A 26,909-nucleotide genomic window follows, 5' to 3' on the forward strand; every position below is an offset into this window, starting at 1 on the left:
AGCGAACTTGAGGCGGCCCAGTGGATCCGAAGCCACCTGCTCCACGCGACCGGTCAGCCGTCCTGCGAACAGACGACTTAAAAGGCACAAGTTGAGCAAGTCGCGTCCCTTTCGGGATCGTGACGGGAGGGGTGGGTGTGGAAACCATGGCACATATTTGACCTGTGAAATCTGCATCAATGAGACCCAGATGCACAATGATACCCTGAAGGGTGGCATTAGACCTCCCCATCAGGAGAGCACTCATGCCCCCACCCAAGGGACCAAAGGCATCCAGGGGAACCTTGTGTATCCGACAAGATTCTAAAACAACTGTTCCTGCGGTGCAGACATCCACACCTGCTGATACTCCAGGTGAACAAAAAGAGGGACCTTTATTTTCTGACTCCAACATTTATAGTTTTCCAAAAGTGACAGTGGATTGGAGGGTGACAGTGCCACCTCTCCAATGACACTGGACAGACCAAGAGTCCATCAATTCTCTCCTCCTCCATGAAAGAATGCAAAACATAAGTTGTTTACAGAACTGTGTGTGAGAAAGTTCGTTACAAGAATGAAAACATCAGAAGGCTTAGCAAAGTCTTAGAAAATCAGGGTGACATTGCTGGATTTTGCCAAAACAAAAGCCGGCAGCAAGCAGGGGCCTGCATGGTGTTAAAGCCCCCAAAGCGCCAAAAGCCAGCTTTCATCTGATACCCAGGACCCTGGGGGCATGGTGCCTTTTTCTTGCAGAAAATGGCCAAAATTGGTGGACACTTGCCCTGTCTGTAGGGGGCGCTGTGAGCCAGCAATTGGCAAACTTTGCTGGATTTCTCCAAAACAAAAGTCGGCAGCAACCAGGGGCCTGCATGGGGTTAAAGCCCCGAAAGCCAGCTTTCATCTGATACCCAGGACCCTGGGGGCATGGCGCCTTTTTCTTGCAGAAAATGGCCAAAATTGGTGGCAGCTTACCTCGCCTGTAGGGGGTGCTGTAAGCCAGCAATTGGCAAACTTTGCTGGATTTCTCCAAAACAAAAGCCAGCAGCAACAAGGGGCCTGCATGGGGTTAAAGCCCCCAAAGCCAGCTTTCATCTGATACCCCGGACCCTGGGTGGATGGCGCCTTTTTCCTATGGAAAATGGCCAAAATTGACGGAAAGTTGCCTCGCCTGTAGGGGGCGCTGTGAGGCAGCAATTGGCAAACTTTGCTGGATTTCTCCAAAACAAAAGTCGGCAGCAAGCAGGGGCCTGCATGGGGTTAAAGCCCCAAAAGCCAGCTTTCATCTGATACCCAGCACCCTGGGGGCATGGCGCCTTTTTTTTTGCTGAAAATGGCTAAAATTGGCGGCAGCTTGCCCCAGCTGATGGGGGGGCTGTGAGCCAGCAATTGGCAAACTTTGCTGGACTTTGCCATAACAGAAGACGGCAGCAATCAGGGGCCTGCATGGGGTTAAAGCCCCCAAAGCCCCGAATGCCAGCTTTCATCTGATACCCAGGACCCTGGCCGGATGGTGCTTTTTTCCCACGCAAAATGAACAAAATTGGAGGCAACTTGCCCCGCCTGTAGGGGGCGCTGTGAGGCAGCGACTGGCAAACTTTGCCAGATTTCGCCAAAACAAAAGCCGGAAGCAATCAGGGGCCTGCATGGGGTTAAAGCCCCCAAAGCCAGCTTTCATCTGATACCCAGGACCCTGGCGGGATGGTGCTTTTTTCCCGTGGAAAATGGCCAAAATTGGTGGACACTTGCCCTGTCTGTAGGGGGCGCTGTGAGCCAGCAATTGGCAAACTTTGCTGGATTTCTCCAAAACAAACGCCGGCAGCAACCAGGGGCCTGCATGGGGTTAAACCCCTGAAAGCCAGCTTTCATCTGTTACCCCGGAGCCTGGGGGCATGGCGCCTTTTTCTTGTGAAAAATGGCCAAAATTGGCGGAAAGTTGCCTCGCCTGTAGGGGGCGCGATAAGACAGCGACTGGCAAACTTTGCTGGATTTCTCCAAAACAAAAGCCGGCAGCGATCAGGGGCCTGCATGGGGTTAAAGCCCCCAAAGCCAGCTTTCATCTGATACCCAGCACCCTGGCAGGACGGCATTTTTTCTTGCAGAAAATGGCTAAAATTGGTGGCAACTTGCCTCGCCTGTAGCGGGCACTGTGAGGCAGCAATTGGCAAACTTTGCTGGATTTCTCCAAAACAAAAGCCGGCAGCAACCAGGGTCCTGCATGGGGTTAAAGCCTCCAAAGCCCCGAATGCCAGCTTTCATCTGATACCCAGGACCCTGGCCGGATGGTGATTTTTTCCCGCGGAAAATGAACAAAATTGGAGGCAACTTGCCCCGCCTGTAGGGGGCGCTGTGAGGCAGCGACTGGCAAACTTTGCCAGATTTCTCCAAAACAAAAGCCGGAAGCAATCAGGGGCCTGCATGGGGTTAAAGCCCCCAAAGCCAGCTTTCATCTGATACCCAGGACCCTGGCCGGATGGTGCTTTTTTCCCGTGAAAAATGGCCAAAATTGGTGGACACTTGCCCTGTCTGTAGGGGGCGCTGTGAGCCAGCAATTGGCAAACTTTGCTGGATTTCTCCAAAACAAAAGTCGGCAGCAACCAGGGGCCTGCATGGGGTTAAAGCCCTGAAAGCCAGCTTTCATCTGATACCCAGGACCCTGGGGGCATGGCGTCTTTTTCCCGTGGAAAATGGCCAAAATTGGCGGAAAGTTGCCTCGCCTGTAGGGGGCGCGATAAGACAGCGACTGGCAAACTTTGCTGGATTTCTCCAAAACAAAAGCCGGCAGCGATCAGGGGCCTGCATGGGGTTAAAGCCCCCAAAGCCAGCTTTCATCTGATACCCAGCACCCTGGCAGGACGGCACTTTTTCTTGCAGAAAATGGCTAAAATTTGTGGCAAATTGCCTCGCCTGTAGCGGGCACTGTGAGGCAGCAATTGGCAAACTTTGCTGGATTTCTCCAAAACAAAAGCCAGCAGCAACAAGGGGCCTGCATGGGGTTAAAGCCCCCAAAGCCAGCTTTCATCTGATACCCCGGACCCTGGGTGGATGGCGCCTTTTTCCTATGGAAAATGGCCAAAATTGGCGGAAAGTTGCCTCGCCTGTAGGGGGCGCTGTGAGGCAGCAATTGGCAAACTTTGCTGGATTTCTCCAAAACAAAAGTCGGCAGCAAGCAGGGGCCTGCATGGGGTTAAAGCCCCAAAAGCCAGCGTTCATCTGATACCCAGGACCCTGGGGGCATGGCGCCTTTTTTTTTGCTGAAAATGGCTAAAATTGGCGGCAGCTTGCCCCAGCTGATGGGGGGGCTGTGAGCCAGCAATTGGCAAACTTTGCTGGATTTTGCCATAACAGAAGACGGCAGCAATCAGGGGCCTGCATTGGGTTAAAGCCCCCAAAGCCCCGAATGCCAGCTTTCATCTGATACCCAGGACCCTGGCCGGATGGTGCTTTTTTCCCACGCAAAATGAACAAAATTGGAGGCAACATGCCCCGCCTGTAGGGGGCGCTGTGAGGCAGCGACTGGCAAACTTTGCCAGATTTCGCCAAAACAAAAGCCGGAAGCAATCAGGGGCCTGCATGGGGTTAAAGCCCCGAAAGCCAGCTTTCATCTGATACCCAGGACCCTGGCGGGATGGTGCTTTTTTCCCGTGGAAAATGGCCAAAATTGGTGGACACTTGCCCTGTCTGTAGGGGGCGCTGTGAGCCAGCAATTGGCAAACTTTGCTGGATTTCTCCAAAACAAACGCCGGCAGCAACCAGGGGCCTGCATGGGGTTAAACCCCTGAAAGCCACCTTTCATCTGTTACCCCGGAGCCTGGGGGCATGGCGCCTTTTTCTTGTGAAAAATGGCCAAAATTGGCGGAAAGTTGCCTCGCCTGTAGAGGGCGCGATAAGACAGCGACTGGCAAACTTTGCTGGATTTCTCCAAAACAAAAGCCGGCAGCGATCAGGGGCCTGCATGGGGTTAAAGCCCCCAAAGCCAGCTTTCATCTGATACCCAGCACCCTGGCAGGACGGCATTTTTTCTTGCAGAAAATGGCTAAAATTGGTGGCAACTTGTCTCGCCTGTAGCGGGCACTGTGAGGCAGCAATTGGCAAACTTTGCTGGATTTCTCCAAAACAAAAGCCGGCAGCAACCAGGGTCCTGCATGGGGTTAAAGCCTCCAAAGCCCCGAATGCCAGCTTTCATCTGATACCCAGGACCCTGGCCGGATGGTGCTTTTTTCCCGTGAAAAATGGCCAAAATTGGTGGACACTTGCCCTGTCTGTAGGGGGCGCTGTGAGCCAGCAATTGGCAAACTTTGCTGGATTTCTCCAAAACAAAAGTCGGCAGCAAACAGGGGCCTGCATGGGGTTAAAGCCCCGAAAGCCAGCTTTCATCTGATACCCAGCACCCTGGCAGGACGGCACTTTTTCTTGCAGAAAATGGTTAAAATTTGTGGCAAATTGCCTCGCCTGTAACGGGCACTGTGAGGCAGCAATTGGCAAACCTTGCTGGATTTCTCCAAAACAAAAGCCGGCAGCAACCAGGGGCCTGCATGGTGTTAAAGCCCCCAAAGCGCCAAAAGCCAGCTTTCATCTGATACCCAGGACCCTGGGGGCATGGCGCCTTTTTCTTGCAGAAAATGGCTAACATTTTTACCAAGTTGCCTCGCCTCTATGGGGCGTTGTGAGGCAGCAATTGGCAAACATTGCTGGATTTTGCCAAAACAAAAGCCGGCAGCAACCAGGGGCCTGCATGGTGTTAAAGCCCCCAAAGCGCCAAAAGCCAGCTTTCATCTGATACCCAGGACCCTGGGGGCATGGTGCCTTTTTCTTGCAGAAAATGGCCAAAATTGGTGGACACTTGCCCTGTCTGTAGGGGGCGCTGTGAGCCAGCAATTGGCAAACTTTGCTGGATTTCTCCAAAACAAAAGTCGGCAGCAACCAGGGGCCTGCATGGGGTTAAAGCCCCGAAAGCCAGCTTTCATCTGATACCCAGGACCCTGGGGGCATGGCGCCTTTTTCTTGCAGAAAATGGCCAAAATTGGTGGCAGCTTACCTCGCCTGTAGGGGGTGCTGTAAGCCAGCAATTGGCAAACTTTGCTGGATTTCTCCAAAACAAAAGCCAGCAGCAACAAGGGGCCTGCATGGGGTTAAAGCCCCCAAAGCCAGCTTTCATCTGATACCCCGGACCCTGGGTGGATGGCGCCTTTTTCCTATGGAAAATGGCCAAAATTGGCGGAAAGTTGCCTCGCCTGTAGGGGGCGCTGTGAGGCAGCAATTGGCAAACTTTGCTGGATTTCTCCAAAACAAAAGTCGGCAGCAACCAGGGGCCTGCATGGGGTTAAAACCCCAAAAGCCAGCGTTCATCTGATACCCAGGACCCTGGGGGCATGGCGCCTTTTTTTTTGCTGAAAATGGCTAAAATTGGCGGCAACTTGCCCCAGCTGAAGGGGGGGCTGTGAGGCAGCAATTGGCAAACTTTGCTGGATTTTGCCAAAACAGAAGACGGCAGCAATCAGGGGCCTGCATGGGGTTAAAGCCCCCAAAGCCCCGAATGCCAGCTTTCATCTGATACCCAGGACCCTGGCCGGATGGTGCTTTTTTCCCGCGCAAAATGAACAAAATTAGAGGCAACTTGCCCCGCCTGTAGGGGGTGCTGTGAGGCAGCGACTGGCAAACTTTGCTGGATTTCGCCAAAACAAAAGCCGGCAGCAACCAGGGTCCTGCATGGTGTTAAAGCCCCCAAAGCGCCAAAAGCCAGCTTTCATCTGATACCCAGGACCCTGGGGGCATGGCGCCTTTTTCTTGCAGAAAATGGCTAACATTTTTACCAAGTTGCCTCGCCTCTATGGGGCGCTGTCAGACAGCGACTGGCAAACTTTGCTGGATTTCTCCAAAACAAAAGCCGGCAGCAACCAGGGGCCTGCATGGTGTTAAAGCCCCCAAAGCGCCAAAAGCCAGCTTTCATCTGATACCCAGGACCCTGGGGGCATGGTGCCTTTTTCTTGCAGAAAATGGCCAAAATTGGTGGACACTTGCCCTGTCTGTAGGGGGCGCTGTGAGGCAGCAATTGGCAAACTTTGCTGGATTTCTCCAAAACAAAAGCCGGCAGCAACCAGGGGCCTGCATGGGGTTAAAGCCCCGAAAGCCAGCTTTCATCTGATACCCAGGACCCTGGGGGAATGGCGCCTTTTTCTTGCAGAAAATGGCCAAAATTGGTGGCAGCTTACCACGCCTGTAGGGGGTGCTGTAAGCCAGCAATTGGCAAACTTTGCTGGATTTCTCCAAAACAAAAGCCAGCAGCAACCAGGGGCCTGCATGGGGTTAAAGCCCCCAAAGCCAGCTTTCATCTGATACCCAGGACCCTGGGGGCATGGTGCCTTTTTCCCGTGGAAAATGGCCAAAATTGGCGGAAAGTTGCCTCGCCTGTAGGCGGCGCTGTGAGGCAGCAATTGGCAAACTTTGCTGGATTTCTCCAAAACAAAAGCCGGCAGCAACCAGGGTCCTGCATGGGGTTAAAGCCCCCAAAGCCCCGAAAGCCAGCTTTCATCTGATACCCAGGACCCTGGCCGGATGGTGCTTTTTTCCCGTGGAAAATGAACAAAATTGGAGGCAACTTGCCCCGCCTGTAGGGGGCGCTGTGAGGCAGCGACTGGCAAACTTTGCTGGATTTCTCCAAAACAATAGCCGGAAGCAATCAGGGGCCTGCATGGGGTTAAAGCCCCGAAAGCCAGCTTTCATCTGATACCCAGGACCCTGGCGGGATGGTGCTTTTTTCCCGTGAAAAATGGCCAAAATTGGTGGACACTTGCCCTGTCTGTAGGGGGCACTGTGAGGCAGCAATTGGCAAACTTTGCTGGATTTCTCCAAAACAAAAGTCGGCAGCAACCAGGGTCCTGCATGGGGTTAAAGCCCCGAAAGCCAGCTTTCATCTGATACCCAGGACCCTGGGGGCATGGCGCCTTTTTCTTGCAGAAAATGGCCAAAATTGGCGGAAAGTTGCCTCGCCTGTATGGGGCGCTGTGAGGCAGCAATTGGCAAACTTTGCTGGATTTTGCCAAAACAAAAGTCGGCAGGAACCAGGGGCCTGCATGGGGTTAAAGCCCCCAAAGCCCCAAAAGCAAGCTTTCATCTGATACCCAGGACCCTGGGGGCATGGTGCCTTTTCCTTGCAGAAAATGAACAAAATTGGTGGCAACTTGGCCCGCCTGTAGGGGGCGCTGTGAGCCAGCAATTGGCAAACTTTGCTGGATTTCTCCAAAACAAAAGCCGGCAGCAATCAGGGGGCTGCATGGGGTTAAAGCCCCGTAAACCAGCTTTCATCTGATACCCAGGACCCTGGCCGGACGGCACTTTTTCTTGCAGAAAATGTCTAACATTTTTAGAAATTTGCCAGGCCTCTAGGGGGCGCTGTGAGGCAGCAATTGGCAAACTTTGCTGGATTTCTCCAAAACAAAAGCCGGCAGCGATCAGGGGCCTGCATGGGGTTAAAGCCCCCAAAGCCAGCTTTCATCTGATACCCAGCACCCTGGCAGGACGGCATTTTTTCTTGCAGAAAATGGCTAAAATTGGTGGCAATTTGCCTCGCCTGTAGGGGGCACTGTGAGGCAGCAATTGGCAAACTTTGCTGGATTTCTCCAAAACAAAAGCCGGCAGCAACCAGGGTCCTGCATGGGGTTAAAGCCCCGAAAGCCAGCTTTCATCTGATACCCAGGACCCTGGGGGCATGGTGCTTTTTTCTTGCAGAAAATGGCTAAAATTGGTGGCAACTTGCCTCGCCTGTATGGTGCGCTTTCAGACAGCGACTGGCAAACTTTGCTGGATTTCTCCAAAACAAAAGCCGGCAGCAACCACGGTCCTGCATGGGGTTAAAGCCCCCAAAGCCCCGAATGCCAGCTTTCATCTGATACCCAGGACCCTGGCCGGATGGTGCTTTTTTCCCGCGCAAAATAGCCAAAATTGGAGGCAACTTGCCCCGCCTGTAGGGGGCGCTGGGAGCCAGCAACTGGCAAACTTTGCCGGATTTCTCCAAAACAAAAGCCGGAAGCAATCAGGGGCCTGCATGGGGTTAAAGCCCCGTAAACCAGCTTTCATCTAATACCCAGGACCCTGGCAGGACGGCACTTTTTCATGCAGAAAATGGCTAACATTTTTAGCAACTTGCCCGGCCTCTAGGGGGCGCTGTGAGGCAGCAATTGGCAAACTTTGCTGGATTTCTCCAAAACAAAAACCGGCAGTGACCAGGGTCCTGCATGGTGTTAAAGCCCCGAAAGCCAGCTTTCATCTGATACCCAGGACCCTGGGTGGATGGCGCCTTTTTCCTATGGAAAATGGGCATAATTGGCGGAAAGTTGCCTCGCCTGTAGGGGGCGCTGTGAGGCAGCAATTGGCAATCTTTGCTGGATTTCTCCAAAACAAAAGCCGGCAGCAACCAGGGTCCTGCATGGGGTTAAAGCCCCCAAAGCCAGCTTTCATCTGATACCCAGGACCCTGGCGGGATGGTGCTTTTTTCCCGTGAAAAATGGCTAAAATTGGCGGAAAGTTGCCTCGCCTGTAGGCGGCACTGTGAGGCAGCAATTGGCAAACTTTGCTGGATTTCTCCAAAACAAAAGCCGGAAGCAATCAGGGGCCTGCATGGGGTTAAAGCCCCGAAAGCCAGCTTTCATCTGATACCCCGGACCCTGGGTGGATGGCGCCTTTTTCCTATGGAAAATGGCCAAAATTGGCGGAAAGTGGCCTCGCCTGTAGGGGGCGCTGTGAGGCAGCAATTGGCAAACTTTGCTGGATTTCTCCAAAACAAAAGTCGGCAGCAACCAGGGTCCTGCATGGGGTTAAAGCCCCCAAAGCCCCAAAAGCAAGCTTTCGTCTGATACCCAGGACCCTGGGGGCATGGTGCCTTTTCCTTGCAGAAAATGAACAAAATTGGTGGCAACTTGGCCCGCCTGTAGGGGGCGCTGTGAGGCAGCAATTGGCAAACTTTGCTGGATTTCTCCAAAACAAAAGCCGGCAGCAACCAGGGGCCTGCATGGGGTTAAAGCCCCGAAAGCCAGCTTTCATCTGATACCCAGGACCCTGGGGGAATGGCGCCTTTTTCTTGCAGAAAATGGCCAAAATTGGTGGCAGCTTACCACGCCTGTAGGGGGTGCTGTAAGCCAGCAATTGGCAAACTTTGCTGGATTTCTCCAAAACAAAAGCCAGCAGCAACCAGGGGCCTGCATGGGGTTAAAGCCCCCAAAGCCAGCTTTCATCTGATACCCAGGACCCTGGGGGCATGGTGCCTTTTTCCCGTGGAAAATGGCCAAAATTGGCGGAAAGTTGCCTCGCCTGTAGGCGGCGCTGTGAGGCAGCAATTGGCAAACTTTGCTGGATTTCTCCAAAACAAAAGCCGGCAGCAACCAGGGTCCTGCATGGGGTTAAAGCCCCCAAAGCCCCGAAAGCCAGCTTTCATCTGATACCCAGGACCCTGGCCGGATGGTGCTTTTTTCCCGTGGAAAATGAACAAAATTGGAGGCAACTTGCCCCGCCTGTAGGGGGCGCTGTGAGGCAGCGACTGGCAAACTTTGCTGGATTTCTCCAAAACAATAGCCGGAAGCAATCAGGGGCCTGCATGGGGTTAAAGCCCCGAAAGCCAGCTTTCATCTGATACCCAGGACCCTGGCGGGATGGTGCTTTTTTCCCGTGAAAAATGGCCAAAATTGGTGGACACTTGCCCTGTCTGTAGGGGGCGCTGTGAGGCAGCAATTGGCAAACTTTGCTGGATTTCTCCAAAACAAAAGTCGGCAGCAACCAGGGTCCTGCATGGGGTTAAAGCCCCGAAAGCCAGCTTTCATCTGATACCCAGGACCCTGGGGGCATGGCGCCTTTTTCTTGCAGAAAATGGCCAAAATTGGCGGAAAGTTGCCTCGCCTGTATGGGGCGCTGTGAGGCAGCAATTGGCAAACTTTGCTGGATTTTGCCAAAACAAAAGTCGGCAGGAACCAGGGGCCTGCATGGGGTTAAAGCCCCCAAAGCCCCAAAAGCAAGCTTTCATCTGATACCCAGGACCCTGGGGGCATGGTGCCTTTTCCTTGCAGAAAATGAACAAAATTTGTGGCAACTTGGCCCGCCTGTAGGGGGCGCTGTGAGGCAGCAATTGGCAAACTTTGCTGGATTTCTCCAAAACAAAAGCCGGCAGCAATCAGGGGGCTGCATGGGGTTAAAGCCCCGTAAACCAGCTTTCATCTGATACCCAGGACCCTGGCCGGACGGCACTTTTTCTTGCAGAAAATGTCTAACATTTTTAGAAATTTGCCAGGCCTCTAGGGGGCGCTGTGAGGCAGCAATTGGCAAACTTTGCTGGATTTCTCCAAAACAAAAGCCGGCAGCGATCAGGGGCCTGCATGGGGTTAAAGCCCCCAAAGCCAGCTTTCATCTGATACCCAGCACCCTGGCAGGACGGCATTTTTTCTTGCAGAAAATGGCTAAAATTGGTGGCAATTTGCCTCGCCTGTAGGGGGCACTGTGAGGCAGCAATTGGCAAACTTTGCTGGATTTCTCCAAAACAAAAGCCGGCAGCAACCAGGGTCCTGCATGGGGTTAAAGCCCCGAAAGCCAGCTTTCATCTGATACCCAGGACCCTGGCCGGATGGTGCTTTTTTCCCGTGAAAAATGGCCAAAATTGGTGGACACTTGCCCTGTCTGTAGGGGGCGCTGTGAGCCAGCAATTGGCAAACTTTGCTGGATTTCTCCAAAACAAAAGTCGGCAGCAAACAGGGGCCTGCATGGGGTTAAAGCCCCGAAAGCCAGCTTTCATCTGATACCCAGCACCCTGGCAGGACGGCACTTTTTCTTGCAGAAAATGGTTAAAATTTGTGGCAAATTGCCTCGCCTGTAACGGGCACTGTGAGGCAGCAATTGGCAAACCTTGCTGGATTTCTCCAAAACAAAAGCCGGCAGCAACCAGGGGCCTGCATGGTGTTAAAGCCCCCAAAGCGCCAAAAGCCAGCTTTCATCTGATACCCAGGACCCTGGGGGCATGGCGCCTTTTTCTTGCAGAAAATGGCTAACATTTTTACCAAGTTGCCTCGCCTCTATGGGGCGCTGTGAGGCAGCAATTGGCAAACATTGCTGGATTTTGCCAAAACAAAAGCCGGCAGCAACCAGGGGCCTGCATGGTGTTAAAGCCCCCAAAGCGCCAAAAGCCAGCTTTCATCTGATACCCAGGACCCTGGGGGCATGGTGCCTTTTTCTTGCAGAAAATGGCCAAAATTGGTGGACACTTGCCCTGTCTGTAGGGGGCGCTGTGAGCCAGCAATTGGCAAACTTTGCTGGATTTCTCCAAAACAAAAGTCGGCAGCAACCAGGGGCCTGCATGGGGTTAAAGCCCCGAAAGCCAGCTTTCATCTGATACCCAGGACCCTGGGGGCATGGCGCCTTTTTCTTGCAGAAAATGGCCAAAATTGGTGGCAGCTTACCTCGCCTGTAGGGGGTGCTGTAAGCCAGCAATTGGCAAACTTTGCTGGATTTCTCCAAAACAAAAGCCAGCAGCAACAAGGGGCCTGCATGGGGTTAAAGCCCCCAAAGCCAGCTTTCATCTGATACCCCGGACCCTGGGTGGATGGCGCCTTTTTCCTATGGAAAATGGCCAAAATTGGCGGAAAGTTGCCTCGCCTGTAGGGGGCGCTGTGAGGCAGCAATTGGCAAACTTTGCTTGATTTCTCCAAAACAAAAGTCGGCAGCAACCAGGGGCCTGCATGGGGTTAAAACCCCAAAAGCCAGCGTTCATCTGATACCCAGGACCCTGGGGGCATGGCGCCTTTTTTTTTGCTGAAAATGGCTAAAATTGGCGGCAACTTGCCCCAGCTGAAGGGGGGGCTGTGAGCCAGCAATTGGCAAACTTTGCTGGATTTTGCCAAAACAGAAGACGGCAGCAATCAGGGGCCTGCATGGGGTTAAAGCCCCCAAAGCCCCGAATGCCAGCTTTCATCTGATACCCAGGACCCTGGCCGGATGGTGCTTTTTTCCCGCGCAAAATGAACAAAATTAGAGGCAACTTGCCCCGCCTGTAGGGGGCGCTGTGAGGCAGCGACTGGCAAACTTTGCTGGATTTCGCCAAAACAAAAGCCGGCAGCAACCAGGGTCCTGCATGGTGTTAAAGCCCCCAAAGCGCCAAAAGCCAGCTTTCATCTGATACCCAGGACCCTGGGGGCATGGCGCCTTTTTCTTGCAGAAAATGGCTAACATTTTTACCAAGTTGCCTCGCCTCTATGGGGCGCTGTCAGACAGCGACTGGCAAACTTTGCTGGATTTCTCCAAAACAAAAGCCGGCAGCAACCAGGGGCCTGCATGGTGTTAAAGCCCCCAAAGCGCCAAAAGCCAGCTTTCATCTGATACCCAGGACCCTGGGGGCATGGTGCCTTTTTCTTGCAGAAAATGGCCAAAATTGGTGGACACTTGCCCTGTCTGTAGGGGGCGCTGTGAGGCAGCAATTGGCAAACTTTGCTGGATTTCTCCAAAACAAAAGTCGGCAGCAACAAGGGTCCTGCATGGGGTTAAAGCCCCGAAAGCCAGCTTTCATCTGATACCCAGGACCCTGGGGGCATGGTGCCTTTTTCTTGCAGAAAATGGCCAAAATTGGCGGAAAGTTGCCTCGCCTGTATGGGGCGCTGTGAGGCAGCAATTGGCAAACTTTGCTGGATTTTGCCAAAACAAAAGTCGGCAGGAACCAGGGGCCTGCATGGGGTTAAAGCCCCCAAAGCCCCAAAAGCAAGCTTTCATCTGATACCCAGGACCCTGGGGGCATGGTGCCTTTTCCTTGCAGAAAATGAACAAAATTGGTGGCAACTTGGCCCGCCTGTAGGGGGCGCTGTGAGGCAGCAATTGGCAAACTTTGCTGGATTTCTCCAAAACAAAAGCCGGCAGCAATCAGGGGGCTGCATGGGGTTAAAGCCCCGTAAACCAGCTTTCATCTGATACCCAGGACCCTGGCCGGACGGCACTTTTTCTTGCAGAAAATGTCTAACATTTTTAGAAATTTGCCAGGCCTCTAGGGGGCGCTGTGAGGCAGCAATTGGCAAACTTTGCTGGATTTCTCCAAAACAAAAGCCGGCAGCGATCAGGGGCCTGCATGGGGTTAAAGCCCCCAAAGCCAGCTTTCATCTGATACCCAGCACCCTGGCAGGACGGCATTTTTTCTTGCAGAAAATGGCTAAAATTGGTGGCAATTTGCCTCGCCTGTAGGGGGCACTGTGAGGCAGCAATTGGCAAACTTTGCTGGATTTCTCCAAAACAAAAGCCGGCAGCAACCAGGGTCCTGCATGGGGTTAAAGCCCCGAAAGCCAGCTTTCATCTGATACCCAGGACCCTGGCCGGATGGTGCTTTTTTCCCGTGAAAAATGGCCAAAATTGGTGGACACTTGCCCTGTCTGTAGGGGGCGCTGTGAGCCAGCAATTGGCAAACTTTGCTGGATTTCTCCAAAACAAAAGTCGGCAGCAACCAGGGGCCTGCATGGGGTTAAAGCCCCGAAAGCCAGCTTTCATCTGATACCCAGCACCCTGGCAGGACGGCACTTTTTCTTGCAGAAAATGGTTAAAATTTGTGGCAAATTGCCTCGCCTGTAACGGGCACTGTGAGGCAGCAATTGGCAAACCTTGCTGGATTTCTCCAAAACAAAAGCCGGCAGCAACCAGGGGCCTGCATGGTGTTAAAGCCCCCAAAGCGCCAAAAGCCAGCTTTCATCTGATACCCAGGACCCTGGGGGCATGGCGCCTTTTTCTTGCAGAAAATGGCTAACATTTTTACCAAGTTGCCTCGCCTCTATGGGGCGCTGTGAGGCAGCAATTGGCAAACATTGCTGGATTTTGCCAAAACAAAAGCCGGCAGCAACCAGGGGCCTGCATGGTGTTAAAGCCCCCAAAGCGCCAAAAGCCAGCTTTCATCTGATACCCAGGACCCTGGGGGCATGGTGCCTTTTTCTTGCAGAAAATGGCCAAAATTGGTGGACACTTGCCCTGTCTGTAGGGGGCGCTGTGAGCCAGCAATTGGCAAACTTTGCTGGATTTCTCCAAAACAAAAGTCGGCAGCAACCAGGGGCCTGCATGGGGTTAAAGCCCCGAAAGCCAGCTTTCATCTGATACCCAGGACCCTGGGGGCATGGCGCCTTTTTCTTGCAGAAAATGGCCAAAATTGGTGGCAGCTTACCTCGCCTGTAGGGGGTGCTGTAAGCCAGCAATTGGCAAACTTTGCTGGATTTCTCCAAAACAAAAGCCAGCAGCAACAAGGGGCCTGCATGGGGTTAAAGCCCCCAAAGCCAGCTTTCATCTGATACCCCGGACCCTGGGTGGATGGCGCCTTTTTCCTATGGAAAATGGCCAAAATTGGCGGAAAGTTGCCTCGCCTGTAGGGGGCGCTGTGAGGCAGCAATTGGCAAACTTTGCTTGATTTCTCCAAAACAAAAGTCGGCAGCAACCAGGGGCCTGCATGGGGTTAAAACCCCAAAAGCCAGCGTTCATCTGATACCCAGGACCCTGGGGGCATGGCGCCTTTTTTTTTGCTGAAAATGGCTAAAATTGGCGGCAACTTGCCCCAGCTGAAGGGGGGGCTGTGAGCCAGCAATTGGCAAACTTTGCTGGATTTTGCCAAAACAGAAGACGGCAGCAATCAGGGGCCTGCATGGGGTTAAAGCCCCCAAAGCCCCGAATGCCAGCTTTCATCTGATACCCAGGACCCTGGCCGGATGGTGCTTTTTTCCCGCGCAAAATGAACAAAATTAGAGGCAACTTGCCCCGCCTGTAGGGGGCGCTGTGAGGCAGCGACTGGCAAACTTTGCTGGATTTCGCCAAAACAAAAGCCGGCAGCAACCAGGGTCCTGCATGGTGTTAAAGCCCCCAAAGCGCCAAAAGCCAGCTTTCATCTGATACCCAGGACCCTGGGGGCATGGCGCCTTTTTCTTGCAGAAAATGGCTAACATTTTTACCAAGTTGCCTCGCCTCTATGGGGCGCTGTCAGACAGCGACTGGCAAACTTTGCTGGATTTCTCCAAAACAAAAGCCGGCAGCAACCAGGGGCCTGCATGGTGTTAAAGCCCCCAAAGCGCCAAAAGCCAGCTTTCATCTGATACCCAGGACCCTGGGGGCATGGTGCCTTTTTCTTGCAGAAAATGGCCAAAATTGGTGGACACTTGCCCTGTCTGTAGGGGGCGCTGTGAGGCAGCAATTGGCAAACTTTGCTGGATTTCTCCAAAACAAAAGCCGGCAGCAACCAGGGGCCTGCATGGGGTTAAAGCCCCGAAAGCCAGCTTTCATCTGATACCCAGGACCCTGGGGGAATGGCGCCTTTTTCTTGCAGAAAATGGCCAAAATTGGTGGCAGCTTACCACGCCTGTAGGGGGTGCTGTAAGCCAGCAATTGGCAAACTTTGCTGGATTTCTCCAAAACAAAAGCCAGCAGCAACCAGGGGCCTGCATGGGGTTAAAGCCCCCAAAGCCAGCTTTCATCTGATACCCAGGACCCTGGGGGCATGGTGCCTTTTTCCCGTGGAAAATGGCCAAAATTGGCGGAAAGTTGCCTCGCCTGTAGGCGGCGCTGTGAGGCAGCAATTGGCAAACTTTGCTGGATTTCTCCAAAACAAAAGCCGGCAGCAACCAGGGTCCTGCATGGGGTTAAAGCCCCCAAAGCCCCGAAAGCCAGCTTTCATCTGATACCCAGGACCCTGGCCGGATGGTGCTTTTTTCCCGTGGAAAATGAACAAAATTGGAGGCAACTTGCCCCGCCTGTAGGGGGCGCTGTGAGGCAGCGACTGGCAAACTTTGCTGGATTTCTCCAAAACAATAGCCGGAAGCAATCAGGGGCCTGCATGGGGTTAAAGCCCCGAAAGCCAGCTTTCATCTGATACCCAGGACCCTGGCGGGATGGTGCTTTTTTCCCGTGAAAAATGGCCAAAATTGGTGGACACTTGCCCTGTCTGTAGGGGGCACTGTGAGGCAGCAATTGGCAAACTTTGCTGGATTTCTCCAAAACAAAAGTCGGCAGCAACAAGGGTCCTGCATGGGGTTAAAGCCCCGAAAGCCAGCTTTCATCTGATACCCAGGACCCTGGGGGCATGGCGCCTTTTTCTTGCAGAAAATGGCCAAAATTGGCGGAAAGTTGCCTCGCCTGTATGGGGCGCTGTGAGGCAGCAATTGGCAAACTTTGCTGGATTTTGCCAAAACAAAAGTCGGCAGGAACCAGGGGCCTGCATGGGGTTAAAGCCCCCAAAGCCCCAAAAGCAAGCTTTCATCTGATACCCAGGACCCTGGGGGCATGGTGCCTTTTCCTTGCAGAAAATGAACAAAATTTGTGGCAACTTGGCCCGCCTGTAGGGGGCGCTGTGAGGCAGCAATTGGCAAACTTTGCTGGATTTCTCCAAAACAAAAGCCGGCAGCAATCAGGGGGCTGCATGGGGTTAAAGCCCCGTAAACCAGCTTTCATCTGATACCCAGGACCCTGGCCGGACGGCACTTTTTCTTGCAGAAAATGTCTAACATTTTTAGAAATTTGCCAGGCCTCTAGGGGGCGCTGTGAGGCAGCAATTGGCAAACTTTGCTGGATTTCTCCAAAACAAAAGCCGGCAGCGATCAGGGGCCTGCATGGGGTTAAAGCCCCCAAAGCCAGCTTTCATCTGATACCCAGCACCCTGGCAGGACGGCATTTTTTCTTGCAGAAAATGGCTAAAATTGGTGGCAATTTGCCTCGCCTGTAGGGGGCACTGTGAGGCAGCAATTGGCAAACTTTGCTGGATTTCTCCAAAACAAAAGCCGGCAGCAACCAGGGTCCTGCATGGGGTTAAAGCCCCGAAAGCCAGCTTTCATCTGATACCCAGGACCCTGGGGGCATGGTGCTTTTTTCTTGCAGAAAATGGCTAAAATTGGTGGCAACTTGCCTCGCCTGTATGGTGCGCTTTCAGACAGCGACTGGCAAACTTTGCTGGATTTCTCCAAAACAAAAGCCGGCAGCAACCACGGTCCTGCATGGGGTTAAAGCCCCCAAAGCCCCGAATGCCAGCTTTCATCTGATACCCAGGACCCTGGCCGGATGGTGCTTTTTTCCCGCGCAAAATAGCCAAAATTGGAGGCAACTTGCCCCGCCTGTAGGGGGCGCTGGGAGCCAGCAACTGGCAAACTTTGCCGGATTTCTCCAAAACAAAAGCCGGAAGCAATCAGGGGCCTGCATGGGGTTAAAGCCCCGTAAACCAGCTTTCATCTAATACCCAGGACCCTGGCAGGACGGCACTTTTTCATGCAGAAAATGGCTAACATTTTTAGCAACTTGCCCGGCCTCTAGGGGGCGCTGTGAGGCAGCAATTGGCAAACTTTGCTGGATTTCTCCAAAACAAAAACCGGCAGTGACCAGGGTCCTGCATGGTGTTAAAGCCCCGAAAGCCAGCTTTCATCTGATACCCAGGACCCTGGGTGGATGGCGCCTTTTTCCTATGGAAAATGGGCATAATTGGCGGAAAGTTGCCTCGCCTGTAGGGGGCGTTGTGAGGCAGCAATTGGCAATCTTTGCTGGATTTCTCCAAAACAAAAGCCGGCAGCAACCAGGGTCCTGCATGGGGTTAAAGCCCCCAAAGCCAGCTTTCATCTGATACCCAGGACCCTGGCGGGATGGTGCTTTTTTCCCGTGAAAAATGGCTAAAATTGGCGGAAAGTTGCCTCGCCTGTAGGCGGCACTGTGAGGCAGCAATTGGCAAACTTTGCTGGATTTCTCCAAAACAAAAGCCGGAAGCAATCAGGGGCCTGCATGGGGTTAAAGCCCCGAAAGCCAGCTTTCATCTGATACCCCGGACCCTGGGTGGATGGCGCCTTTTTCCTATGGAAAATGGCCAAAATTGGCGGAAAGTGGCCTCGCCTGTAGGGGGCGCTGTGAGGCAGCAATTGGCAAACTTTGCTGGATTTCTCCAAAACAAAAGTCGGCAGCAACCAGGGTCCTGCATGGGGTTAAAGCCCCCAAAGCCCCAAAAGCAAGCTTTCGTCTGATACCCAGGACCCTGGGGGCATGGTGCCTTTTCCTTGCAGAAAATGAACAAAATTGGTGGCAACTTGGCCCGCCTGTAGGGGGCGCTGTGAGGCAGCAATTGGCAAACTTTGCTGGATTTCTCCAAAACAAAAGCCGGCAGCAACCAGGGGCCTGCATGGGGTTAAAGCCCTGAAAGCCAGCTTTCATCTGATACCCAGGACCCTGGGGGAATGGCGCCTTTTTCTTGCAGAAAATGGCCAAAATTGGTGGCAGCTTACCACGCCTGTAGGGGGTGCTGTAAGCCAGCAATTGGCAAACTTTGCTGGATTTCTCCAAAACAAAAGCCAGCAGCAACCAGGGGCCTGCATGGGGTTAAAGCCCCCAAAGCCAGCTTTCATCTGATACCCAGGACCCTGGGGGCATGGTGCCTTTTTCCCGTGGAAAATGGCCAAAATTGGTGGAAAGTTGCCTCGCCTGTAGGCGGCGCTGTGAGGCAGCAATTGGCAAACTTTGCTGGATTTCTCCAAAACAAAAGCCGGCAGCAACCAGGGTCCTGCATGGGGTTAAAGCCCCCAAAGCCCCGAAAGCCAGCTTTCATCTGATACCCAGGACCCTGGCCGGATGGTGCTTTTTTCCCGTGGAAAATGAACAAAATTGGAGGCAACTTGCCCCGCCTGTAGGGGGCGCTCTGAGGCAGCGACTGGCAAACTTTGCTGGATTTCTCCAAAACAATAGCCGGAAGCAATCAGGGGCCTGCATGGGGTTAAAGCCCCGAAAGCCAGCTTTCATCTGATACCCAGGACCCTGGCGGGATGGTGCTTTTTTCCCGTGAAAAATGGCCAAAATTGGTGGACACTTGCCCTGTCTGTAGGGGGCGCTGTGAGGCAGCAATTGGCAAACTTTGCTGGATTTCTCCAAAACAAAAGTCGGCAGCAACCAGGGTCCTGCATGGGGTTAAAGCCCCGAAAGCCAGCTTTCATCTGATACCCAGGACCCTGGGGGCATGGCGCCTTTTTCTTGCAGAAAATGGCCAAAATTGGCGGAAAGTTGCCTCGCCTGTATGGGGCGCTGTGAGGTGTCGTAATACGACACGAAAAGACGACACGGACACTGCTGCTCTCCAGGTGAACAAAAAGAGGGACCTTTATTTTCTGACTCCAACATTTATAGTTTTCCAAAAGTGACAGTGGATTGGAGGGTGACAGTGCCACCTCTCCAATGACACTGGACAGACCAAGAGTCCATCAATTCTCTCCTCCTCCATGAAAGAATGCAAAACATAAGTTGTTTACAGAACTGTGTGTGAGAAAGTTCGTTACAAGAATGAAAACATCAGAAGGCTTAGCAAAGTCTTAGAAAATCAGGGTGACATCTCACCCTTTTCCGTTTAAAAAAGAAAAAGAAAAGAAAATGAACAATGTGAAAACCATGAACAATGTTCAGTGTCCATTTGCAGAGGAATCATCGGAGTGATCACTCGCGTTGTCTGCTTCCGAGTCATCACTCGATGAGTCACCCGCTTGATGCCTTTCAGGTTGGTCACGGTTTCCATTTTGCCCGTCGGCCGGATTCTGTCTCTGCGGTTGCAGGTCAGGGCGAATACACTTCGAAGGTACCCAGCGCACCCCAGTATCTGTGGATACACAAGCATACCCGCGCCCCGAAGCGATAAGGTCATAGGGACCTTCCCATTGTTTGGTGACTAAATTCCGCACCCGAACCTTCGCTCGAGGCTGATGTGCCTCATCCGCAGCCTGCAACGAGAGATGATGATTCAAAATGACAGGATTGTTTGAGTTCTGCGGCACAGTGATATGATTGATTGTGCACAAAGCTTTTGCCAACCGACTTTGCGGGGTTTCACCCTGCATTCCCCGTTTTTGTTTTTGAAGAACCCGCTTCAGAGTACCATGAGCGCGTTCTACAATTGCCTGACCAGTTGGAGAATGAGGGATACCAAACTTGTGTGAGACACCCCACAACTGCAGGAACTGCCGCACCTTCTGCGATGCGTAAGCAGGACCATTGTCGGTCTTCACAGCAGAAGGTATGCCCAGAACGGCAAAGGCCTGCCTCCAGTGGGCAATGACATCACGGGCCTTTTCTCCAGTGTGAGCAGAAGCCCACATCGCAGAGGAGAACGTGTCCACAGTGACATGCACATACTTGAACCGGCCAAACTCGGCAATCTGGGTGACATCGGTCTGCCAAAGCTCCAAGGCCCTAAGGCCTCTGGGGTTTACCCCTGCCGGCAAAGGCGGAGCCAGTGCGTGGCAGTCGTCACACGACTCGACAATGTCACGAGCCTCAGTTGGCGTCAGCTGAAACTGCTTCTGCAGTGTATGTGCGTTCTGGTGGAAAAACCCATGCGATGCCTTGGCCTGCGCGAGTGTATCAGGCTGAGGTGCTACCCACGCTGGGTTAGCCAACTTGTCAGCCCTCGCGTTACCTTCCACTACAAACCCTGGCAAAGAGGTGTGACTCCTCACATGCAGAACATAGAAAGGATGAACCCGAGCCTGAATGGCACACCACAAGGTCTTCAGCAAATGAAACAAGGCAGGATTACTGACCTCCTTCAAAACCGAATGACCCAATCGCTGTGCGATGTCGGCCACATAGGCGGAATCCGTGACCAAGTTGAAAGGTTCCTGGGAAAATTTCTCAAATGCCATGACAGCAGCCCTCAATTCAACCAATTGGGCTGATCCATCCTCATGACCTTCCAGAACCTGCCACTCAGATCCGTCCCTCCAGGTAACAATGGCCTTTCCGGTCCTCCCGGAACCATCAGTGAAGACGGTGGGTCCTTGCACAGGTTCCTGACTATTTTTGGGCCGCAAAGAGATTTGTGTGAATTTTGCCATATGCAATAGCCTATGGCTGGGCAGATGATAAGTGATCTGCCCTGAAAAGTTTTCCAGAGCACTCTGCAGGGACACGCTGTTTGCAAAGCTCCAGTCAAAATCCTCCCGTTGCACCGGAAGTACAATCTTTGCGGGATCCGCACCCATCAATTGCAAACACCGTTGCCGGCATTTGATTATCAAGCGAGCGAGTAGCTCAAACAATGCAGTTGCCGTCTTCTGCGGCTGATGGGGCAGGAAAACCCATTCCAAGATGTGCAAGGAATCGGACCACTTGTCACTCCACTGGCCAATGATACCTGTGGGATGCGAATCTGGAGTGGTGATGAACACAGTGACATCAACGGAGGGATCAATGCGATGAACCTGGCAAGCCGAAACAGCTTGCTGAACCACCTCCAGCGCTTTGTGCGCCTCAGGGGTCAATGTGCGAGGTGACTTTAGATCAGAGTCTCCTTTCAACAAATCATACAGTGGAGACAGCTGTGCATCGGTCAGTCCCAAATACGGACGCAACCAAGTGATGACACCTACTAACTTCTGAGCATCATTCAGTGTCTTCACAGAATGCACAAATTGCACCTCCTGGTGACAGATTGTCCGTTCCAGAATTTTGACCCCTAAATATTTCCAGGGTGGTTGTTGTTGCACCTTTTCTGGAGCCACCTGCAGCCCATGAGCATGCAAAGCATGGAGCAACTGAGGCTGAATCCTCAGCAGCTCATCCTGGGTGGGCGCAGCCACCAAAATGTCGTCCATATAATGATACAGACGCGCATCAGGAAACTGCTTGCGAACTCCAGACAAGGCACGGGCCACATACCACTGGCATATGGCCGGGGAATTGCGCATGCCCTGGGGCAATGTCCTCCATTGATATCTCTGTGCGGGCTCAGCATTGTTAATTGCTGGCACAGAGAAGGCAAATTTTGGCCTGTCATTGGGATGCAAAGGAATCGTAAAGAAACAATCCTTCAGATCCACAATGAGGACCGGCCAGTCTGCGGGAAGCATGGTAGGTGATGGCATGCCCACCTGTAATGTTCCCATGCTTTCCATCACGGCATTGACCTTGCGGAGGTCTTGCAACAACCTCCATTTCCCAGATTTCTTTTTGATGCAGAAGACAGGAGTGTTCCAGGGACTGGTAGAAGGCTCCAGATGACCCTGGTCCAACTGCTCCTGCACCAGCTTCCGAAGGGCGACCAATTTCTCTTGAGGGAGGGGCCACTGGTTTTCCCAGACAGGTTTGTCCACCAGCCACCGTATAGGAGGCGTTGGACACTGTGCGCCCTTCGTCGCAGTGGCCCCCATCAAAAACCCGTCCCGATGCGCACCCCCCAGGCGGACAGAACATCCCTCCCCCAGAGGTTAGCAGGGGTAGAGGTAACATGAGGCCTAACCCAGGCCATCTGTCCCTCCGGGTTCGCGACCAGGACTGGCCGCTGGCTCACAAAGCATTGCGCCGTCCCTCCCAGTCCTGCGACAGGCGTCTCCACCGGATTCAGGGGCCACTCTGGGGGCCAGGCGGCAAGGGAGAGAACCGTGACGTCAGCCCCACTGTCAAGAAGCCCACGGAGGCGGATTTCCGACGGCGTCGCACCAGGGACGGACAGGGTGCACATCATCTCGGGACGGTCCTTGGTCAAGATGGCAGTCCAGCGAACTTGAGGCGGCCCAGTGGATCCGAAGCCACCCGCTCCACGCGACCGGTCAGCCGTCCTGCGAACAGACGACTTAAAAGGCACAAGTTGAGCAAGTCGCGTCCCTTTCGGGATCGTGACGGGAGGGGTGGGTGTGGAAACCATGGCACATATTTGACCTGTGAAATCTGCATCAATGAGACCCAGATGCACAATGATACCCTGAAGGGTGGCACTAGACCTCCCCATCAGGAGAGCACTCATGCCCCCACCCAAGGGACCAAAGGCATCCAGGGGAACCTTGTGTATCCGACAAGATTCTAAAACAACTGTTCCTGCGGTGCAGACATCCACACCTGCTGATCCACGGGTGCTGGCGGCAAGCCGGCAAAGCAAACCTCCATCGGCTCCGAGGTCTGGAGAGAAGCTTGTGTCGGAGCGCATCTCCCCTGTGCGCTCCGCTTCCCGTTTCCCGAACCTGGCAAAGCCTGGCCAGTGACATGAGCAGTCGCCTTGCAGGCATTGGACATGTGATTTGGCCGTCCACACCGACCACACAAAAACATGGGATATTTGGCCTTTTGCGCTTTCTTTCCCCGCTTCTTGCCGGTCCGCGCATACCCCTGTTGTGGCCGCTTGGCCTGCGGCACCGTCCACACCGGCTGCACAGCAGTAGCCATGCCAGCCATCTTTTGACCCAAAAGGTCGAGACCCGAACAGGCCTCTACCATCTCTGGAACAGTAGGATCTGCAGACAGAGCCGCTATGACCCTCTTACAAGCGTCATTGCTGTTAACTTTCAACATGGTTCTAATGACAATCTCCCTTGTTATAGCATCAGGCACCTGCCTCTCCACAGATGCGGTCAGCCGCGCTGCAAATTTCATGAACGGCTCATCAACCCCCTGGAGAATGGTTGGGAACGGCTTCCGTGGAGCAGCCATCTCCAGGGTCCGAATTATCGCTGCCACGCCAAGCGTGTGGCACTGGTCAAGCACAAGGGGAGCAAAGCCAGCCTGCCCCTGAGCATCGGCAAAATTCCCTGTGCCCAACAGCATGTCAACGACAACTGCACGCCTGGGGTCTTGCGGTCCCAGTGCAGCATTCCGCTGCACCATGGCAGCCGCCATGCGAGCCCATTTGGACTCGAAAACTGTAAATTGCAGAGGGTCAAAAAGAGAATGTGCCAGAGTGCGGATGTCATGAGGCGTCAGCACATCCGCAGTAGCCCTCCGGAGCGTCTGCATGACTTCCGAAGACCCCAGACCATGCTTAGCAACCGCATCACGAAGTTCCTTCTCTAGCTTATATAGAACAGGTTGATGGGTGTTATGAGTAACACCCCTGATCACAGGGAAAGCCTGGAGACCCTCTGCAGCAACAGCAGAGCCAGAGGAGCCTCCTCCTCGATCCTGCAGATTCCGCGAAAAGGCAGGATAACACATCTCGTCGGACTTAGCTTTGACTTCCCGCCAGAAACGTGCGGGTTCCTTCGGACGCACTGTCACCCGACAGTCAGGGATCGTCCACAAGCTCGACGAGGAGCGACCACGGTCCCGAGGAGCCACCGGCCTCTCGCCGGCCGCGCCAGCCGTGGCGCTGAAGGTAAACACCCCAGCGCCCTGTCGCGCCGCAGCCCCGGCATCGGGCACCGCGGCGGACGCGGGTTCCGGCACGGCTCGCAAACCCGGTGCGGACCAGAACGAGACCGGCGCAGGGTCCCCCTGCCCCGACACGGGGGCGGGGCGGGGCGCCGAGAGAGGCACAGCCCACGGAGCCGCGTCAATGCGGGGCAGCTCTAGGGGGTCCGGCAGAGCCCCGATGAGCGCCGAACTCACGCCGCGCGATGCAGCAGCGGGCACCGCCCCCGCCGAGCGGAGCGGGGCCGGCTGCCCGGCCGCGGGGCCAGAGCCCGCCCGAGCACCGACGGACGCCCCGTCGCGGGCCGCTTCCACTGACTGCGCATGCCCGGAGGCGGGTGAAACCGCCCCCCCCTCCGACGGGCCCGACCCGGAGGCAGGCGAAACCGCCCCCGCCGCGGCCAGGGGGAACTTCGTGGAAACCCCACAGTGCGGACACAGGGTCGTCACGGAATCAGACTCAATCAGAGGCGGCGGCCGGTCCCGTGATTCCCCGACGCCCCCGAGCGCCGGGAAGGCGCACAGGGAGGGGGGGACTCCCCCCGTCCCGCCGCCCGCGCGGCGCGGCGCGGGGCGAGGGCGGCTCTCCGGCTCCACCGAGCCCCCAGATGCCCGCGGGGCACCACCCCCCGGACCCAGGGCCAGCTGGCCAGAAGCCCAATCCACCTCGGGGGAACAAGCGTCACCCTCCGGGACGGAGCTGCCCCCCAGCTCACCATCTTGGGGTGGAGGGGAGGGTTCCGCATCGCGCAGAAACTCAAAAAACACCCCCTCCTCCACGTCCGGGACAGAAGGGGTCCCCAGGGAACCCCGAGAGCTACAACGAGCAGATCCCTGCCAAACCTCGCCCAGCTTTTTCCACTGCACCAGCAGCGGTCTCACATCCACAGAGCAGTCATCAAACAGGGTGTCCAGGAGATAGTCTCCCACGCGAGACCATGCCTCCCTAGAGAGCGCCTCCATAGGGTTCGGAAAAAACCCTTGCTCTCTGGCCCACAGATATAAATTTTCAAAATCACTCCAGGAGACGGAAACCCCTTTCCGGTCCAGGAGATCCCTCCAGAGATCTAAAACAAGAGAATCATCCACGGATCCCACAGAGGTTGCCATCCCACACAAGAGCAGCAGGCAACACCAAGCAAAAGAAAGGTGGGGGGAGGATACAATCTCACCCAGCAAGGCTGCGAGACACTCGGGATCACCAGTTGTCGTAATACGACACGAAAAGACGACACGGACACTGCTGCTCTCCAGGTGAACAAAAAGAGGGACCTTTATTTTCTGACTCCAACATTTATAGTTTTCCAAAAGTGACAGTGGATTGGAGGGTGACAGTGCCACCTCTCCAATGACACTGGACAGACCAAGAGTCCATCAATTCTCTCCTCCTCCATGAAAGAATGCAAAACATAAGTTGTTTACAGAACTGTGTGTGAGAAAGTTCGTTACAAGAATGAAAACATCAGAAGGCTTAGCAAAGTCTTAGAAAATCAGGGTGACAGTGAGGCAGCAATTGGCAAACTTTGCTGGATTTTGCCAAAACAAAAGTCGGCAGGAACCAGGGGCCTGCATGGGGTTAAAGCCCCCAAAGCCCCAAAAGCAAGCTTTCATCTGATACCCAGGACCCTGGGGGCATGGTGCCTTTTCCTTGCAGAAAATGAACAAAATTGGTGGCAACTTGGCCCGCCTGTAGGGGGCGCTGTGAGGCAGCAATTGGCAAACTTTGCTGGATTTCTCCAAAACAAAAGCCGGCAGCAATCAGGGGGCTGCATGGGGTTAAAGCCCCGTAAACCAGCTTTCATCTGATACCCAGGACCCTGGCCGGACGGCACTTTTTCTTGCAGAAAATGTCTAACATTTTTAGAAATTTGCCAGGCCTCTAGGGGGCGCTGTGAGGCAGCAATTGGCAAACTTTGCTGGATTTCTCCAAAACAAAAGCCGGCAGCGATCAGGGGCCTGCATGGGGTTAAAGCCCCCAAAGCCAGCTTTCATCTGATACCCAGCACCCTGGCAGGACGGCATTTTTTCTTGCAGAAAATGGCTAAAATTGGTGGCAATTTGCCTCGCCTGTAGGGGGCACTGTGAGGCAGCAATTGGCAAACTTTGCTGGATTTCTCCAAAACAAAAGCCGGCAGCAACCAGGGTCCTGCATGGGGTTAAAGCCCCGAAAGCCAGCTTTCATCTGATACCCAGGACCCTGGGGGCATGGTGCTTTTTTCTTGCAGAAAATGGCTAAAATTGGTGGCAACTTGCCTCGCCTGTATGGTGCGCTTTCAGACAGCGACTGGCAAACTTTGCTGGATTTCTCCAAAACAAAAGCCGGCAGCAACCACGGTCCTGCATGGGGTTAAAGCCCCCAAAGCCCCGAATGCCAGCTTTCATCTGATACCCAGGACCCTGGCCGGATGGTGCTTTTTTCCCGCGCAAAATAGCCAAAATTGGAGGCAACTTGCCCCGCCTGTAGGGGGCGCTGGGAGCCAGCAACTGGCAAACTTTGCCGGATTTCTCCAAAACAAAAGCCGGAAGCAACCAGGGGCCTGCATGGGGTTAAAGCCCCGTAAACCAGCTTTCATCTAATACCCAGGACCCTGTCAGGACGGCACTTTTTCATGCAGAAAATGGCTAACATTTTTAGCAACTTGCCCGGCCTCTAGGGGGCGCTGTGAGGCAGCAATTGGCAAACTTTGCTGGATTTCTCCAAAACAAAAACCGGCAGTGACCAGGGTCCTGCATGGTGTTAAAGCCCCGAAAGCCAGCTTTCATCTGATACCCAGGACCCTGGGTGGATGGCGCCTTTTTCCTATGGAAAATGGGCATAATTGGCGGAA

The 26,909-nt window shown here is 53.9% G+C and overlaps 1 protein-coding gene across 1 annotated transcript; it reads right to left on the reverse strand.

Moving 5' to 3' along the window:
- Positions 1-222: 222 nt before the first annotated feature.
- On the reverse strand, positions 223-23,501 carry LOC119707188 (endogenous retrovirus group K member 5 Gag polyprotein-like). The gene is made up of 2 exons (XM_038151785.1): positions 22,798-23,501; positions 223-339 (listed from the first exon to the last, which is right to left on the reverse strand). Exons 1-2 carry the CDS (start codon positions 23,497-23,499, stop codon positions 304-306), a joined length of 738 nt encoding a protein of 245 aa, XP_038007713.1. The 5' UTR covers positions 23,500-23,501; the 3' UTR covers positions 223-303.
- Between the last annotated feature and the right edge of the window lie 3,408 nt (positions 23,502-26,909).

Source organism: Motacilla alba, chromosome 14 (assembly GCF_015832195.1).
Source record: "Motacilla alba alba isolate MOTALB_02 chromosome 14, Motacilla_alba_V1.0_pri, whole genome shotgun sequence".
Classification (NCBI taxonomy): domain Eukaryota; kingdom Metazoa; phylum Chordata; class Aves; order Passeriformes; family Motacillidae; genus Motacilla; species Motacilla alba.